This window comes from Pelmatolapia mariae, linkage group LG9 (genome assembly GCF_036321145.2).
Source record: "Pelmatolapia mariae isolate MD_Pm_ZW linkage group LG9, Pm_UMD_F_2, whole genome shotgun sequence".
NCBI classification, from domain to species: Eukaryota; Metazoa; Chordata; class Actinopteri; order Cichliformes; family Cichlidae; genus Pelmatolapia; species Pelmatolapia mariae.
This window is the reverse complement of record NC_086235.1, coordinates 2,098,707-2,110,000: the sequence shown is the minus strand read 5'-3', so window position 1 is coordinate 2,110,000 and position 11,294 is coordinate 2,098,707. Positions and strand designations below refer to the sequence as shown.

The 11,294-nt window shown below is 45.6% G+C and overlaps 1 protein-coding gene across 1 annotated transcript in view; it reads right to left on the bottom strand.

Moving 5' to 3' along the window:
- The window catches only part of dnah5l (dynein, axonemal, heavy chain 5 like), a 74,847-nt gene extending 67,872 nt beyond the window's left edge, over positions 1-6,975 (bottom strand). Inside the window, exons 1-11 of the mRNA XM_063484552.2 lie at positions 6,702-6,975; positions 6,237-6,337; positions 4,128-4,337; positions 3,986-4,060; positions 3,784-3,873; positions 2,582-2,653; positions 2,346-2,456; positions 1,462-1,642; positions 1,081-1,246; positions 375-468; positions 192-290 (exon numbers count right to left, since the gene is read on the bottom strand). Of these exons, the coding sequence (XP_063340622.2) occupies positions 192-290; positions 375-468; positions 1,081-1,246; positions 1,462-1,642; positions 2,346-2,456; positions 2,582-2,653; positions 3,784-3,873; positions 3,986-4,060; positions 4,128-4,337; positions 6,237-6,337; positions 6,702-6,975 (1,473 nt within the window). The remainder of the gene's footprint in view (positions 1-191; positions 291-374; positions 469-1,080; positions 1,247-1,461; positions 1,643-2,345; positions 2,457-2,581; positions 2,654-3,783; positions 3,874-3,985; positions 4,061-4,127; positions 4,338-6,236; positions 6,338-6,701) is intronic.
- Positions 6,976-11,294: the final 4,319 nt, after the last annotated feature.

Here is an 11,294-nt window from a genome sequence, read left to right as displayed (position 1 = left end):
ACAGTCACTTTAACTCTTTCTTCTTCTTAAGTTACAGACAGGCCTTTGTCTCAGCTGTGATTTGTGACTACAGCCTCTCTGTGAATGATGTGTGACGATGTCTTCACTGTTTTCTGTTCCTCACAATCATGAAGGACTCAAACAGCTGCAGACGGTTTTATACAGAAAGACATGAAGAGTGTTTTTCTCACAGGAGTGGATTTTTCCACAGATCCAAAGAACTTGTTGAGGGTGTAAAGATACTTGACGTTGTCCTTTGCCTCGTTGGCCACCACAGTGATGTCTCTGTCCTGATAAATCAATAAATCGATCAGTGATGACGTCAGCATCGTCGAGACAACAGCTGTGAACTGAACAGGAAATAAACTGCTGACCAGATCTCTCCAGGCACGCAGGCACCGAGACTGAGCCACCTGCAGGACCCCCAGAGTCCTCTTCACCTGAGAGCCCTTCACTTCCTCCAACAGACTGACACACACACACACACACACACACACACACACACACACACACACACACACACACACACACACACACACACACACACACAGTTACAGTTACAGCTGTTCAAAGGCTGTTTGCTTGTATTGGTGTCAGTGTTGATGTTGCACTTGCACATAAACCTCTACTTTGGACTCTGATGTGTCGCTCCATACCTGCCACCTACTGGTCAGCCAGTGTAAGTGCACAAAACATTTCTTCAAACCAAGATGGAAAAATACATGTTTAAAAAGTGAAGTTCAAAAATCTTTTTTCATCCCTAAAGATGAATAAAAATACTAAAGAAAGAATCCTGATTGATGTCGTCATAATTCATGCATGAAAGGGTTAAAAACTATGATACAAACAAACACATGAATATTTTTGAACATTTCAACTTTAAAGAGCAGAAAGAGAAATAACAGAAAGTCATATTGTGTAAAAGTGGTTTTGTCCTGAAGTCTCAGAGTGGAGACTAAACTGTTCCAGGTGTGAGGAGCTTCTGTCCACAGACGTCAGATCATGTTTGATAAACTGAGTTTAAAGTGAAACCTGTAAATGCTGACGCTACAGGAGATGCAGCTGAGAGGACGCGTCTACCTGTTGAAGGTCACCGTGCGGCTCTTCCAGAGCTGCAGCTCGGCCGACGGCCCGACGTCGTCGGCCTCTTTCCTCATCTGCTCGCTCTCCGTCAGCACCTGCTTGATTTGATTGGTCCACAGGGTCAACACCTCCTCCAGACGCTCCACCAGCTCACTGTTATTGGCTGAGAGCGAAACACACGAGTTCCTCTAAACACACGTGAACACGGACTCATTATTTCAAAGAAGCCATCGTCTCAGGTCAGATGCTTCCTTCAGCTTCCACAGATAAACTGGTTTGATTTACCTGAGAGTTGATTTTTAAACCTTTAAACGCTGTTTCCTGTATTTCCAACAGTCTTATTGTTTGTGTGAGATGTGAACAGCTGGAGCTTCATACCTGCTGCTCTGTAGTCTGCAGGGCTGCTCAGCTGGCTGATGGCGTCAGGAAGCTCCACGTGCTGCAGCTGGAACTTTCTCTCCATGTTCAGTCGGGCTGAGCTCAGATTACTGACAAACTGATCCACCGAGGACAGGAAGGACCGGACGTGTGGACACGAGTCCTGCACAGAGCCCCACGACTGGGCACAGGGTCAAAGGTCAGCAATAACAACAAAGGTTAATGTGTTTCCTGTTTCACTTTTTACCTTATTCACAGCCAAAAGCATCAGGAGGAGCACTGCACACAAATCAGACTTTTCATGGCTCTTTATGTAACAGCTGCTCTACAGTCAAACCCCACAAAGAGAAACCAGCAGGTACAGATAAGCCCAAGGTGTGGCCTCCAGGAACGCTGTGAGGAACCTTGGAGTCATGTTTGACCAGGACATGTCCTTCAACGCACATATTAAACAAATATGTAAGACTGCTTTCTTCCATTTGTGCAACATCTCTAAAGTTAGAAATATCCTGTCTCAGAGTGACGCTGAAAAACTAGTTCATGCATTTATTACTTCCAGGCTGAACGACTGTAATTCATTATTATCAGGAAGTCCTAAAAACTCCCTGAAAAGCCTTCAGTTAATCCAAAATGCTGCAGCAAGAGTCCTGACAGGGACTAGAAACAGCAGATTTCTCCTACACTGGCTTCTCTTCACAGGATTGACCCCTCATGGCTGCCCCTCCCTGCCCCTTTCTTTGCTTTCAGCCTCTTCCTGTTTAAAGAGAGTTCTTCCTTCCCACCATCAACAAAGTCTTCATATATGGCGTCATGTGATCAGTGGAAGCTTAAAACATCTCCCTTTTTGTGCTCAGTGAAAGCCTGAATGGATGGAGGTGTTTTACCTGCTGCGACCTGAGAGCAGGTAACATGATGTGAGTCAGCAGAGTTTCCAGACTGTTCAGGACGCTGCCGCCGCCGCCGCCGCCGCCGTCCAACACGCCAAAGTTCACTTCCTGGAAACATCAGGTTGCACGAGAAGATCAGAATGATTGGCTGCATCCATGTCACAGTCAACCAATGAGGTCTGTGCAGTTTGTTAGATTTGCAGGTGAGGAGGTGACCCAGACCAGTTACTGACCTGCTGCACGTTAGCGGTGGTTATGGCCTTCTCAGTGGTTCTCAGGAAGAACAGACATTTCCCCAGTAAAGGCTGGAAATACAGAACGGGATGGAGTTCAGATTCCTTTAACGTGACGCAGACAGAGCACTTCCTCTGCACTCTGTCACCAAAGTTCACCATGCAAAGGAAAACCTTTCATGGGCTTTAAAGACGGGGTGGTTGGAGAGCTCTGCAGGCTGGATATGAGCGAGTTTCCCAGCTGATGCAAACTGGAAAGCTTCTCCTGTTTGACGTGGATCTATTCAGCTTTTATTTCCTGATCATTTTAAGCATCAACAAAGTTTCTAAAAACAAACAGTTTGTCATCATTCATAAACTCTGACGTCACAGGCGTGTTTTTGTTCCTGTCCCATGTTTGAAAGTTTCTGCATATCAGAGCTGCCAACACGGCACCGACTCAGGCTGGAACTGACTTTAAATACTTCATCATTCATGTTCCTGTTAAAACCACATCCAGGGGAAATGTTATTAGCATGTAGCCTTTAGCTCATGTTCTGATTGCTGCTCCTCCATGTTTGTAGTCCTTTTCTCTGTGAATAAGTGTTTGTGGAGCTTTGAGCTCCTCAGACTTCGGCCTCTCAACCTCCTGATGTTCAGCCTGCAGCTGTCAGTCATCCAGTGTTTGCTCAAAGACTTTAATCACCTGGTTAACCAAACAAAGCAGCACAGTTTGATCCATGGAAACACAAACACGCTCAGGCTCATCATCTCTGAACAGGACAATGATGAATCGTAGGCTCGGGATTGTTTGGAGCTTAAAGAGAAATCAGATCCATCAGAACACAAAAACCCCGAGAGGTGGATCAATGTGACGTCACACACCTGAGCTCTGAGTCCTCCAGTCTGATCCAGGCTCGTGCTTTAAGACAGTTTCTGTGTAACACTCAGCTCAGGTGTGTTCAGGACATTTGCTTGGAAGAAGCCGTCTGTGGATAAATCCTGCTCTCCACCTCAGCTGTCAGGTTTATCCAGAGAACGGCCGTCCTGACTTCCAGCAGCCCCACAGTCCTCGTTTCTAATAAACTGGCATTACTGAAACCAACTGTCTGCCTCGCTCTTCAATAATCTGCTCGTTGCTATTTTATCAGAAGAACCTTCCACTCATATCAGCATTTTTCTGTGATTCTCACATTAACTAAGCTTAAAAAGTCAAAGCCAACCTCAGAGTTCCCCGTAGTGAGGAAGAGTTTCCTCTGAGCCACAGCTGAGTTTGATGCGTCCACAGAGGAAGACTGACGGGAGGACAGACTCTGGGAGAAAGGCAGATATTAAAAGATATGAATACAAAGTACGGTGCAACAAACAGCAGATCATGAAGAGCGGTTAGACCTTCATGTGTCATTTAAATGTGATCAAAGTTACCTGTTTGACATCCTGATAGAAGAAAATCAGCTTCTTGGATCCGTTTGCAGCAAAGAATTCATGGATCAGACTGAACTGGAAGAATCAGACATTAATGACTCAAAGGTTCAACTCTGAGGAAGGATCACGTCTCTGAACTTACTCTGTCATCAGAGACCATGGCGTCTTCCACCGCCGCCTCCTCCAGGCTGCCGGCGTCTGCCAGCCTGCTCATCAGGTATTTATGTCGGGCATCCAGAGCTGCCCGCCGTTCCTCCTTCACGGCTCTCGCCTGTTTGGCTACTTCTCTCCTCGCCTCATTGGACAGCAGCATCGTCCTTTTACCAGACACCTGGAGAAACATCAGCTCAGTCTACAGACGCAGAGACCAGTGAGAGACAAACATCTGCAGCTTTCTGAGGACCACGTTTGACCCTGACTGGAGGCATCGATTCTGAGTGCGACTGCCTAAACTGAGCTACTGTCCCCCCTCCACTGAGACGCCACGTTCTCCTGTGATGTGTCATGGGGGGAAGTGTTCCTCACGGTTGGACTCGTGAGAAGTTCAGTCAGTTTATTCAAACTTTAAAAAGACGCATTTTCAGTCTCTGGATTTCAGCAGAAACAAATGTGAACACAGCACTTTTTGACTGAGTATAAAAGGATGAAAGAGTGAGTGATTAGTAACATTGTTGCTGACTGATGCTGTTGTAGAGCTGTCTGTGGATCCTCATGTTCCTGGAAGCCTTCCCTGGATTGCTCAGATATCATTAACTGGTTTGTGTCCAGTAGAATCAGGTGTTGTGGATGCAGGCAGGTGAGGCCTGTACAGTCAGCGCTGTGTGAGCGCTGTGTAACGTTAGCTTAGATTTATTTCTGTTGTTATCATCTTTCAGGTTAATGTTGTTTTCATTGTGCATCACAGGAAGTGTGGGTGGCTGTTAGCCTCACAGCTCATGGAGAGTTGCTGCTGCTCTGCCTCCTTTTTGATCTTCCTGCTCTTTGTGGCTTTGTGTTACTTTGTGTCGTGTCTGAAACAAAGTGAGTCCATGTTACTAACTGTAGTCGGCTCTCTGTCTCACGCACAGCTGACTGTTGTCTGAATGAAAGTATTTTTATACTTTGTGTATCTGTTGGGTCTTTGAGCCCTTTTTAAACAGCATGTGAGCCACATGTATGTGTGTATATGAAAGCTTGTTTGTAATACATAAAACTGTTGCTTATTCTAGAGCTGTTGCTGTGCCTGATTGGTCTACTCGCTCTAAACTGAAGGGTGACTTGATTATTTTGTTTTTTTACATGTTGTCAATAAACCAACTTCTTTATGATTTGAACGGCGTCTCTGACGTGTCACAGGCCTGTCAGCTTTCTTGGTGATTGGTACAGTTTTGAGCTTCATGCTCTGGCTGTTGTTGGCTTTTCCTCTTTCATATTAAAGCTTTTGTCCTACATTTGGCTCTAAAGTCTAATGCCAGCACTGTGTCTGGGTGTGTGATGGTTGTTTTTCCTGCTCTTTCTCATGAAACAGTCACAACATTCTCAGTCCAACTTTCACTCTGTGCTGCGTTTGCTGCAGCTGCAGTGAACATGGTGCCGTTTGCCTTTAAGAAAGTTGTGCACAAAGGCTTTTTCTCTAGCAGACAGCTGTGTGGCTAAAAGTCAGATCATCTTTTACCAGCTCAGTCACACTGGACTGAAACAAGAGTGAAACTAGGAAGAATCAGAGTTTGTCCAGTGACTGCACTGATTTTCTTCACATTCACAAACTGATTCTCAGTAGTTGCATCAGCCAGCGAATCACCCGGACACTGAGCGTCCAACACGCTCCCTGAAGGAAACGATTACATCCTCCAAACAATCACAATCTGACTCTGAATGACTGTAATTATTCTCTGATTTGTGAATAACTGGAATTTATCAATGCAGACATGTTGCCAACCTGATGAAGTCAGTCTGAGTCGCATCTCTTTGGCTAACTTAACTCAAGTGGTTGCCGACTATTCTGGTTATATTCCCATATAACAGCAGGGTTGCTGAGCACCTCTGTCACTCTGCACTTGTGTTCCCATTGGTGGAGGAATTTTCCAGGAATTCCTGGGACCAGCTTTCCATGAGAGACCCGATCAGGAGCGACTGTCCTGGACACTCCCAGCATCACAGGGACTCACAAACCCGTCGACCACAGTGAGAAGACTGATGGTCACAGGCCCACATGTAGCTTTAGATCACACGTGTGCACTTCCTGTGGTCACTGCTGTAACTCTAGACTCACCGAGGGGCCAGTGGTTGGTGAGGCAGCAGCAGCTGGAGTCATGTGACTAATGGCTCTCAGGTTCTGTCCTCCTATTCGCCGGTGTCCTTCACCTGTCACACCTGGTCCAGAAAGAGTGAGAATGTTCAGAGCTTTAATGGAAAAGAATATTATTCCATATAAAAGGCCTGTAACAAGTATTGTAGTGTTAATCAGGATGAAGTCCATCATGAAGACTTCAGAGTGGTTCAGACAGTCGCTGGTTTCATCCACAGAGCCTCCAGTCTGCATATCAAAGGATCCTGAGGAATGACAGTGAACCCGAGTTCCCCTCATTACATTCATGTGTGTGACTGTGAGGAAAAGCTGATTGTATGAACGTGTGTGAGCGAGTGAATGAGGCTTGTATCAGAGTGGAGATAATGTCAGCGGCACAAGCTGGACGCTGCAGGTGTCACATGTGAATCTGTGCATCAGTGTCTGCACCTTTGTGGAGGTGAAGCTCAGGAGGTTTGTTCAAAGCTCTGTCTGCTCCATCTTTCTTTCCCTCAGGCCTCTCCAGATCAGGAAGGAGGTCCTGTTCTCCTTCTCCCTCCTGGATTTCTGGATCCAGGGAAGGATCAAAGTCTCTCAGCCCAGCATCAGAGCTTCTGGCTGGGGGAGGACTGGAAGTTTCAGCTGGAGGCTGAGAGCCTGGATCTGCCATCTGAGTCACAAATATTCTCAGTAATCTCATTTTGAAAATCTGCAGCTCATTCATTTTGACTGAATGTGGGACAGCAGCACATCTGTACTGCTTCAGCTGGACCTCTAACATCACTTTGTAAATGTTGGACTGTTTGATCTTTCAGCTGCTTCATAAAGCTGCAGATCTTTTCATTGGTAACAGTTCTGACTGCAGCATGCGCTGCTCTTAAACCTGCAGCTATAGTTGTGCATTAATAACCTTCACAGATGTCCAGGTTACCCCTGCTGTGTGCTCTGGTGCACATGTGCTTTTAACAGGTACAAGAATCTATGAACGCATAACTCCAATTTTAGCCAAATTACATTGGCTCCCTGTTAAATATCACATAGATTTTAAAATTCTTTTGTTCACTTTTAAAATTCTGAATAATTTAGCGCCCAGCTATCTTTCTGAACTACTCCACTTATACAATCCCAGCAGAGCACTTAGATCGTCCAATCACATGCTCCTAGCACAACCTAGGTCTCGACTGAAGTCGAGAGGTGACCGAGCCTTTGCAACCGTAGCACCTAGACTCTGGAATAACCTCCCTGTTCATATTCGTACTGCCGAGTCTATCCAGTCTTTTAAATCACGTCTTAAAACCTCTTTTTACTTTGGCTTTTGATTCTAAGTAGTTGGCTGTTCTAGCTTGTTGTGATGTTACATATTGTTTGTTGTCCTGTTTTATTGTTTGTTTGTTTTAATTGTCTCATACTTTTACTGAGTGTGAAGCACTATGGTCAACATTGTTGTTTTAATATGTGCTATATAAATAAATTTTGATTGATGTGCTGAACTCCTTTATTCACACAGCCACGTGTTTCTCACCTGCTACCAATGAAAGCTGCTAGTTTTTAAATAAGAAGAGATTTTACAAAAAGCTTTTTCTCTTTTTTAATGTTTAATAGAAACATTTCATTTCAATCATTTCCTTTTTTCTTACATTTGACTGATGGTATCGTCTTTCTGTGAAACTGTGCTGCCATCATCTATCATAAGACCACAGATAAAATGAAGATAAATCTGGTGTTAATAAAGCTCCCAAATAAAACCAAGACTCAGTAATAATAATGAGACGATGTTTCATCTGATCAGAAACCAGCAGGGTTATAATACCTGTGCTGACTCACCTGTGTGCGTCTGTCTGAGGACGAGTCTCTGACACTCTGGGACCAACCAGTGAAGTCAGACTAACAGTGGAAACAGGAAGTGAATGAAAGTTTGACTGTCTCCATGGTAACCCAGGCCGGGGGATTGTGTGTGTTTCTTAGTGACTCTGTAAGCAAACACACAACAAAGCTGCCTCCTCTGTGGCTGTTCATTCATTTATTTCAGCCACTGAAATCATTTCCAATGAGGAAAACAGAACAATATAAAACTCAGCTGCCTCGATGTGTCCTGACTTTCTCGTCTTTATTTAAAGAATCTCTTTGAATCCAGGTTTTAGACGGTTTCATGAATATTTGGTTTGTTCCTAGTTCGCTGCTACTTTAGAGTTTATTCCTCTCTCAGTGTTTCTCCCTCTCGGGTCAAGTCTCTCGTATTAACTTTATTCATGTGTCTGTTTCAGTTTTCACATTTCCTGCTTTATTTTGGTGAGTTGTCGTCCTCGTGCTTTGCTTTTGTTTCCCTCGTCTTGTTTGCTGTGATTTAGTTCACCTGTGTCTTGTTCTCCCACCTGTCTCCACTTCCCCTTATTGCCCTGCTGTCCATCACTTATCAGTTTTCTAAGTTCCTGATCTCTGAAGTCAAACTCCAGCATAAGAAAGCAGCAAAACTTTATTTAAACAGGCAGAAGCACAACGTGCTGCTCAAAGCAGAAGCACAGAGGAGAGTTTAAACCTCAGTAAACAGACTGTAAACACTGATCATGTGATTCAATAGGTTATTCCAGCATTACAGGTAGAAACAGCTTCAGTTATATTGTTGGAAACAGACGCTGGTCCCAGATAACCTGAGGTGTTGCTGTTCAACCTGTAGATGTGGTTCAGCATTAATGGAGCTTCACATATTTCCTGGTTTGTGCACTAATAATTACTGAGGTCCCAGACTCTGCTTCAGTCCATCCAATGTCCTGCTCAGCATCCAATCAGAGTCCAGGTTTTAACGAGAGGCACTTTCAGAACTAAAGTGCAGTTTAAAAACACGTCACATGAAGATCACAATGACACTGTCAGTGGTCTTTGAGATTCATGGTCACAGCTCCACAGACTCTTTCCAAGTCTGTCTTCATTCAGGTTCAGCTCTGTGGAAAGGCATCGATCCTCCTCACAGAGAACAGCGATCAGCAGTGAGCTGGCTTCACTTCCTCGTGTCCATCACGTCTCGTGCTTTATCTGCTCTGATCTGACTGATTCCATCTCCTGATCATTGATAACACGCTGCTGCAGGAGTTTATCCAGACGTTTGTTTAAAACAGGTTCAGACACTCTTTCAATAAACTGTGAGCGAACTGTGAGCAGCCTCTCAGCTGCTGGGACTCGGGCCTCAGCTGGGACACTCCTCATTAAGGTTTCTGTTCTTGGTGCTGAAGGAACAAAGATAGATAACAGACATGTGTTACGTTCTTTGTCTAGGCGTGCACGAACGCAACAAGAAATTGGCCCACTCACACACACCCCAAGTAAGTACACAAACAACAATATCTTCTAAAAGTGCTAGGCAGCCATTTATTTGCTTCAGCTGTGAGCAGTGCCAAAAATAACAAACAAGACTCCCTACTGGTCCCTATGCTTTCCTACAAAAAATAAAAACCAACCAAAAGACAATCCACTTACCTAACTTTCTAACAAAAAACAGGAGAAAACTTAATCAACAAAAATGGCTTCTCACGCCTACTAGGCTGCTGCAGTGAAGAATATGTACAAGGTGAACAAAATACACGATTGCTACTTGACCAGACTATTTACAACTATTTACAAACTAAGATTCTAACACCAAACACACGAGTGGAACATGGCGGATAGACAGACAGACCAGCAACTGCAAAGACAGAAGACGCGACTTAAATACACACAGAGAAACACAGGGAGATTACACACAGGTGGGGAACACAGCTGGGAATAATCAACAAGACGAGACAGAGGTAAAACTGAACACACTCACAGTTTATCTAGGCTCCAGTATTACCAGTTTCTCTCATTCACTCCATGCAGGGAGAAAGTCTTATTTCTACTCAAGGTGCTTTTCATGGTTCAGCCGCCATTGGCACAGTTTGCCACTCCAGGGCTTCCCCAGAGGCTAGGTCTCAGTCCTCAGCTGATTCTGGACCCAAGAAGTTTAAGCAGCCACCTGAGAACTGCACCATGTCAGCGTTGCCTGGGCAGAGCCAGTGCTCAGTGCATTGCCCGTTGCCTTTATGTCAGCTAGTGGCTTCCATGATTGCTGGCTTAGTGATGGCTTCTGCTGGAGGGTCCGTGGGACCGCTCCGGCCTTCGTCTCGTGTCTCCGCTGGAGGGTCCGAGGGACCGCTCCGGCCTTCGTCTCGTGTCTCCGCTGGAGGGTCCGAGGGACCGCTCCGGCCTTCGTATCGTGTCTCCGCTGGAGGGTCCGAGGGACCGCTCCGGCCTTCGTCTCTAGTCTCCGCTGGAGGGTCCGAGGGACCTCTCCGGCCTTCGTCTCTAGTCTCCGCTGGAGGGTCCGAGGGACCGCTCCGGCCTTCGTCTCTAGTCTCCGCTGGAGGGTCCGAGGGACCTCTCTGGCCTTCGTCTTCAGTCATTGCTGGAGGATCAGAGGGATCCGTCCAGCCTGCAGCGCCACCAAATGGCGCTGCAGGCTAAGTGATCCGTAGGTGTGTTAATTGGCCACTAGGTGTGGCCAATTAGCACCAGCTGAACACACTGAGCAGATTAGAGGCTGCAGAGGGACGTAACACATGTAACAGGACGCTGACCTGCAGATGAAAAGAGACTGAAGTATGATTTCAGTTGAACTTTTATGAAATAACCAGATGTTTGCAGGGTCATTTCTGCTCTGGCTTCTGGCAGCAACCTTACCTGCAGGTAAACAGATGATTTCCAGGTTTCTGTCCCCTCTTGGTCTTTGACCATCAGAGTCACAATCTCTGGATTTGTAGTCAGGAAAACTTGAAATGTTGGATGGTAATTTGGGCCAAACTTTAAGAGAAATTGTGTTTGCTAAAAACCAACAGAAAGGTGCCGTTTTCATGACCAGTGGGTTATCCAGCAGTTTGATTCATGTCAGCAGCATTTAGTTTGTAACTGCTGACTCACCTCTGGCTGTATCCTGCTCTCAGGGTCACAGTGTCCACTAGTTGTTCCCCCCTCCTTTGTCCTCCTGTTTCCCCTCCCTCTCCCCTCCAGAGAGGAGTTAAACAATTTGATGGCATG